Source organism: Pyxicephalus adspersus, chromosome 2, assembly GCF_032062135.1.
Source record: "Pyxicephalus adspersus chromosome 2, UCB_Pads_2.0, whole genome shotgun sequence".
Taxonomy (NCBI): Eukaryota; Metazoa; Chordata; class Amphibia; order Anura; family Pyxicephalidae; genus Pyxicephalus; species Pyxicephalus adspersus.
In genome coordinates this window covers 159,356,654-159,364,137 of record NC_092859.1, presented here as the reverse complement: position 1 = coordinate 159,364,137, position 7,484 = coordinate 159,356,654, and the positions used below count along the sequence as shown (strand labels likewise).

General features: G+C 39.8%; 1 protein-coding gene across 2 annotated transcripts in view; it reads left to right on the top strand.

Moving 5' to 3' along the window:
- The window catches only part of STC1 (stanniocalcin 1), an 8,013-nt gene extending 535 nt beyond the window's left edge, over positions 1 to 7,478 (top strand). Inside the window, exons 2-4 of one of the 2 annotated variants that reach the window (XM_072402900.1) lie at positions 1,187 to 1,326; positions 4,103 to 4,314; positions 5,885 to 7,478. In XM_072402900.1, the coding sequence (XP_072259001.1) occupies positions 1,187 to 1,326; positions 4,103 to 4,314; positions 5,885 to 6,149 (617 nt within the window). In that variant the 3' untranslated portion in view covers positions 6,150 to 7,478. Of the gene's footprint in view, positions 1 to 1,183; positions 1,327 to 4,102; positions 4,315 to 5,884 lie in introns of both variants that reach the window. The other variant, XM_072402899.1, reaches the window with a different exon arrangement.
- The last annotated feature ends 6 nt before the right edge of the window (positions 7,479 to 7,484 follow it).

The window sequence follows — 7,484 nt, the reverse complement described above, 5'->3', positions numbered from 1 at the left end:
TGTACTGAGCCAATCAGCTTCCGGGGCTCCCCTCATGCTGGACCCCAATATATCAGCGGTGCAGATCAGAGGGGGCAGGTGGGGAGCTTTACTGGGGGAGCTGTACCCCATATTGTACCCCCCCTATATTTTAGGATTTATTTATAGGGGGCAGGCTATGGTGAAATATTTGGGGGTTTATATTGGGGGAGGGGTTTGTATAAATTTAATATATTTGTGTCGTCGATATCACCAATATAAAATATTATATATTGTATGTCCCCGCCCATTATACCTGAGCTCTGATTGGCAGTGCTGCTTCTCTCACGCATCACATGCTCCCACATACAGAAGCTCATTGGCTGGCACCATTACCAATCTCTGAATGTCAATCATAGCATTTATTTAGGACCGGTATTAATATTTCTTATATTTGTATTTTTGTGTCGTCTGATGGCTCCGCTGTGTGTGAGATTTATTTTTATTGGTTGGTAGAAGCTGAGTATTATCCTGATGTATAGAATCACACACAATCTATATGCCCCCCCCCCAACAAATGCCCCCCCCAACAGTATCCCAATGTCTTCCAATGTTGTGTAGCTATGGCTTTGTGTAATATTAAATCATAACATTGCAGGTAGGTGCGTCTGGGGTAGCTACGTCTGTGTCTGCGTTAGATCGGTGTGTCTGGGGTAGGTAAGGTAGGTAGGTAGGTGAGCCTGAGTAGGTTGGTGTGTCTGGGGTAGGTAAGTGAGTCTAGGGTAGGTAGGTGAGCCTGATGTAGGTAGGTGAGTCTGGGGTAGGTAGGTGAGCCTGAGGTAGGTAGGTGAGTCTGGGTAGGTCAGTGTGTCTGGGGTAGATAGGTGAGTCTGGGGTAGATTGGTGAGGCTTGGGTAGGTCAGTATGTCTGGGGTAGGTAGGTGAGTCTGGGGTAGGTAGGTGAGCCTGTGGTAGGTAGGTGAGTCTGGGTAGGTCAGTGTGTCTGGGGTAGGTAGGTTGGTGAGTCTGGGGTAGATTGGTGAGCCTGGGGTAGGTCGGTATGTCTGGGGTAGGTAGGTAGGTGAGCCTGGGGTATGTAGGTAGGTAGGGGGTTGGGGGTTTCATATTTGCGCCTCTCTCCCTCTCTCTCTCTCTCTCTCTCTCTCTCTCTCTCTCTCTCTCTCGTTGTCTCAGTGCTGACTCAGCGTTCTTCTCTCCCATTTAGTAGAGGTGATCCGCTGCTTGAATGGGGCGTTGCAGGTCGGCTGCGGGGCTTTCGCCTGCTTGGAGAACACAACCTGTGACACCGATGGATTGTACGACATCTGCAAATCCTTTCTGGTCAACGCTGCCAAATTTGACACTCAGGTACGCTGACACCAATCAGAGTCCTAAGATTTTCCTCCCAAATTCTGCGGCAGACACAAACTCAGCGCTATCCCAGCATTGGTCAGGGGCCCCCAGAATCCCCCTAAACCCCCTAAATGTGAGCCAGGGGCAGAGCTTTCATTGTTCAGTAGATAGATGGCGCTGCATTTCAGCAGGGAGAGTGACATGGAGAGACTTCATTCACACACAAATCTCCACCATGGGGCCCCTGGCACAAAGGGATATCTGCACAGGACAGGGCCAAGGGGTGGGCAAAAAGTGCAAATTGTGCTCACCTCATTGAAAAGAGGAACTTCAAAACTTTTGCCTGGAGAGCCAAAGGAACCTCATCCCAGCACTGATCAGGGAACTCAATAGTTGGGGGCCAATGTTTTATGCCAACCAGTTTAACACATTGCTGTCATTTGGGACTTGGCCACTATGTGGCAGTCTTTCACATGGGACAGTGCAGGGTAAATGGCACTTCTGGCAGTTCATTCTTCTTCTTCTTCTTCTTCTTCTTCTTCTTATTATTATTATTATTATTATTATTAAACAGGATTTATATAGCGCCAACATATTATGAATCAGTGTTTAATAAATAGGGGTAGCAAAAAGTCTTGCTAGGATCCTGTAAATGAAATAATAAATCCTTGAGCCTAAATATCATATAATGGTCATCTGACAAAGGCAACCCAACAATGAAATCGATCACAGAGCCCAATATTACTTTCTGAGGGTTAGTATAAAAGTGAATTTATTACAATGTATCTAAGTGGAATCTTACAAATGTATACTTAATCACTAATATCATTATTATTATTATTATTATTAATAATAATAATATTATTAATAACAGTAATAACAATATAGTCTGTTGGTTTTGTTTTATAATAATGATGAATGAAAACTATTGATGTAAACAAGGAATCACATTCATAAATCTGATGCCTTGTTTTCTAATGAAGTGAATTGTATTTATAAATGACTTCTCCATATTAGAGGGCCGGTGTTCATTTGGTCCATTGTATGCATTTTGCAGCATTTTCCAGCACAGACAGGAGAGCAAACCTAGTTTCTGTAGGATCTCATCCCTGTTATGCATTTTGTCAGAAGAATGTCTTGCAGATTGCAGATTTGGGGCTCTATTTAGAAATGATTCCCCCATCAATTCCTCTGAAATTCTCTGGTGCTGAATTTTATGGTCAGATCTCTGCAGGTCTCCTATTAAAACAATGACTCGTTCTGCCACCTAGTGGCCAATCATCAAAAGTGCACAGCTGTCACAATAGAAAATACATTTTATGAGCGAATTGATGAAATCATTTATAAATTGAGCCATTGGTGTTTTACCACTTGAATTGGATTCTTTAGAAATGGGTTACATCTGAAAAACATTATATTGCAGCTTGTGTTAACAAATGTTCATCTGGTGACAACAAACCCATAAGCCTAAAATGTCACATATTACAGCCTAACTGATATTAGAAGAGGTTTTACAGACACTTTTCAACATAACTACTCTTTTTAAAATAGATAAGATTTGTTTAAAAAAAATATTCATTTTTAATATATTTTTACAAAGCATAAATCTGTGCAGAGTCCTCTCCTCCTTCCAGATTATTGTCTGTATCTGTCTGCCACTTGCAACCCCTATTTAATGTACAGCACTGCATAATATGCTGACACCATATAAATCCTGTTTTATTATTATTATTATTATTATTAATATTAATAATAATAATATTAATAATAATAATAATATTATTAATAGTAATATAGACATACATGTGAAAGACTCTGATGTGACTACAGAATATATTGTTTCAACATCAACATAAAAACTTTAAGTTAGGTCCAAATATATCTGTATATTCCCTAATTATTCATGTAACACTAATTTTCCAGTTAACTCATAGTTAGGTACTATTTATAAATGATTCCCCTGTAAATTCACAAATAATTTTCATTTATACTTATAGAATTTCCAATTGTGACAGCTGTGCACTTTGACAAGTGGCCACTAGGTGGCAGAACGAGTCATTGCTTAATAGAAACTGAAATGAAAGATTCGAACACTTCTCAGCGAATTTCAGGGGAATCATTTATAAATAGAGTTCATAGATCATTAATAAAAGATTTTTTTTTAACTTTTAGTTAATGAGAGGATTTAGAAAGCTGGGTTTTTTTGGATTTTATTTAGTGTTACAAATATTGTACCAGCTTTGTTTTTTCACAATATTACAAAGTTTGGTTTGTGACAAAAATTGAACACACTTATATACAAAAGATGTGTATTCTTATCCTGGATCAGGAATCCCAGATCCTGACACGTTTCCCCTTTCTTAGCTCCCTCAGGGGATAATAATGGGATACAACTATCTCTGTGTATGATTTGTATGAGTCAATTTTCACTTTGTTCATCTTAAAGAGAAAACCAAGCTAATTAAATTTAAAAACTTCCATATTCTCCGGTGAGTTCCTCCGGCTTTTGTAGTGATATGTAACAGAAGGGGGAAGGGGTTCCCCCTGGACCCGCACATAGAGGTGTAGTATTAATGTTATTATTATTGGAAATCTTTTTACAACTTCCAAAGGATTTTATAAATTTTAGGCTCAGTTTGTGGATTTTTGTGTTTGATTCCAAGAAAGGAAAGATGAGAGAAGGGATTTACATCCACTGGTTTGGGATTAGCAATCTGCAAGAGATGTGGTGGCTGCGTTAGTTTTCTTTCTTCTCATTCTCTGGTTCTTTATGTCCTTCATCCTCCCGCAGGGTAAAGTGTTTGTGAAGGAAAGCCTGAAATGTATTGTGAGCGGAGTAACATCCAAGGTGTTCCTGGCTATTCGGAGATGTTCCAGCCTCCAGCGAATGATCTCAGAAGTCCAGGAAGACTGTTATTCCAAATTAGAGCTCTGCAATGTCGCCCAAAATAACCCCGCAGCCATCACAGAGGTTTTACATCTGCCGCAGCAGTTTTCTAACAAGTAAGTCTGTGTTTGGTCGTTATGGCTGATGGTATCTATATAATAAATCAATAATACTGATAATAATAATATATCTATATATATAAAATGTGTGTATGTTCCACCATCACTAGGAAACGTATGGAGACATTTCAACCAAACATGCTATATATATGACTGAGACTCATGTGAGTGCACCGCTGATCTTTGTACAGCGCTGTGCTATGTCAGAGCTATATTTGGATGTATGTATGTGTTATATATTTAGATGTGTGTATGTGATTACAAGGAAACACATGGAGACATTTCAACCAAACATGCCATATATATGACTGAGACTCATGTGAGTGCACCGCTGATCTTTGTACAGCGCTGTGGTATATGTCAGAGGTATATTTGCATCTATGTATGTATGTATTGCTTAGCACAGTGTGCCGTTTGCTTTTATTTTTACATATTTTTTTTGGACTATATTATAAGATTGCAAAAAATAAATTCCCAGGAAATGCGGGGTAATCAGCTAGTAATAAATAAAATTGGAGGTCATGTGTGATCCATAAAAATAAATCATTTGGTCTGGTTGCTGTTATTGTTCTTTATTTACTTTTTATACATTCTGTGTTTTAAAATCCCCCTGACCAGATATAAGTAATATGTATACAAATTCAAAATCCCAGCCCCCCATAGCCCCCTTCCAGCAGCACACTTTCTTTTATAGCCCTAATAATTTATAAATTACCAACAACGCCGCTAACTACTTACAGATGTGATGGGATAACCTGTGCAACCCTTTCCAGATCTATTGGTGGGCAACTAATAAAAGCCCCCTCTAGACTGATAGCCCATGGAAAGAACAAAACCCCCTGATAAGGGCCCATTTACTTCAATGTCTTTTGCAATGGTGGTGAATGGGGAGATGAATCCCTTAACCATCATTGTGGTCTCAGGTTAGTGATCTGCAGCAATGGAGAGGAAATATTCTCTGTTACCTCATTGGCATCAGTTCTAGGAGGGCATTGCCCAATGGGATCAATCTAGACACCTTGCAGTTCTGGAACTTGGCTGAGCCCCTGGGGCAATTGTTTCATGGTTCAGGAGGTAAAAAAATGAATCACACTGTGTAACATCTGGCTCTTAGGACAAGTCTTCCTGTAAATTGGCTGCAGTATACTTGTTAGGCCTGATTTTTAAAGCAATATTTTATTTTAGCTAACTCCTAAGAGGTATGAATGATTCCCCGTCAATTTGCTCATAATTTTAATTTATACCTATGGAATTTCCTATTGTGACAGAGGTGCACTTTGACAAGTGGCCACCAGGTGGCAGAACGAGTGATTGTTTTAATGGAACTGAAAGGAGAGATTCGAACACTTCTCAGCGAATTTCAGGGGAATCATTTATAAATAGAGCCAATAGATAAGTAACAAACTTCTAGTTAGGGAGAGATCCAATAAAATAGTGAATCATTAGTGGTGGTGTGTGGTAAAGCTTGAGCTTGATTCTTGGTTAACAAAGTTTGAAATAAATGAAGATATATATATATAAGATAATGAAAGTGATGATGACCGCCGAGCCTTTTCCTTATTTCCAGATATTACAACAAGCTGTTGAGCAGCCTCCTGGAATGCGATGAGGAGACGGTGAAATCCATCAAGGAGAACCTAATGGATCAGATCGGCCCCAATTTAGCAAGCCTCTTCAAAATCCTTCAGGGGGACAAATGTTCCCAACAGCAGCCCAAGATGGACTTCAACCGTAAGCGGAATATCGATCCCCTGAAGCTCCGGGTTTATCTGCGCAGCTTCCGCAATGAAGGAGCCGTTCCCTTGGACGAGGATTACTCTGAAGATGATTAGCTGTGTATGAGCGAAGATTCGGAGCTTTCATAGTCCCAATGTTATATATCCCGATCTACTCGCTAGCAGTTCTCTATTCCCCTTTATTCTAAAGGGGGGATCTACTCTTTGGTTATAAGTGCTGTGTAATATCTGGAACATAAATAGTCCACATGTCCACCATAATGCCCTGCCTTGCTAAGACTGCTCCCTGTCCTTTTAGGTCTTGGGTTCTGTGTAATCTGGGACCTAACAACCAAAATGGATACACGGTGCCAAACGACTGGTGGCCTTCCCATGTGTGTGCTGAACTGTGCAGACCCCATTCATATGGCCCCTGGCCGTACATACATAGAACCTCCTCCATGTGTCCATACCACAAAGAATATCAAATATCACATAAACCAAAAGCGGACTGGAAAGTATACCGGATCCAGAGCCTGCCCGGGGTCCATGCGGTATTTATAGGCTCCAGCTCCATCATACTCTCCAGATTTCAGATTGCAAACATTTACATGACTAGGTAGGCTGTGTATGGGGTAGGTAGGTGGGAAGGCTGTGTATGGGGTAGGTAGGTGGGAAGGCTGTGTATGGGGTAGGTAGGTGGAAAGCTGGGTATGATGGGACCTGGAAATGTTACAAGATGCCCGATATATCCTCATATAATATCTTCAGGGATCTTCAGACTCCATTGGACACAAATCCATTAGCTGGCATAGATTTATATGTCTAGTGATGGGGGAGCTGCCATCCGCTCCCTATGGCCAATCACACTGCAGAACAGAAGTGGGTTCTTGTTAAGTTGCCCAATAATTTGATGTTCAGGTCTTTGAATTCAGCATCTCTTAGGGAATAACAGCCTTGATTTAGAGGATTTTGGTTTGATTGCTAAACCTCCCCTGCATGCAATAATAACAATTATACCCTGTAAGGCAGCAAAAAACTATTTTCACAACTCTAAAATTTAACAATAGAAGATATCATTTTTATTATTTATTAAAATCATTATAAATAATTGTATTAATCTTTTATTGTAAAAAAAATGATATCAATATTTTATTGTTTAATTTTAGGAGTTGTATAAATTGTTATTTTGCTGCCTTACAGGGTATAGTTGGTATTTCTGATATTCATGGGATGTGGCAGCATTCCGGCACCGATCCTGCATGCAATAACAATAATAATAATAATAATAATAATAATAATAATAATAAATACTGGAGTCTGAAGGTTCCCATAGGCATTACAGATCTGTAGTAGCTGCTGATATTTTCTGGTTTTCTGAGAACCCTAAAGTCCATTTCTAGTAAGTTGTACAATGTCACAGCAAATCTTCCCGAACACACCCAAACATGT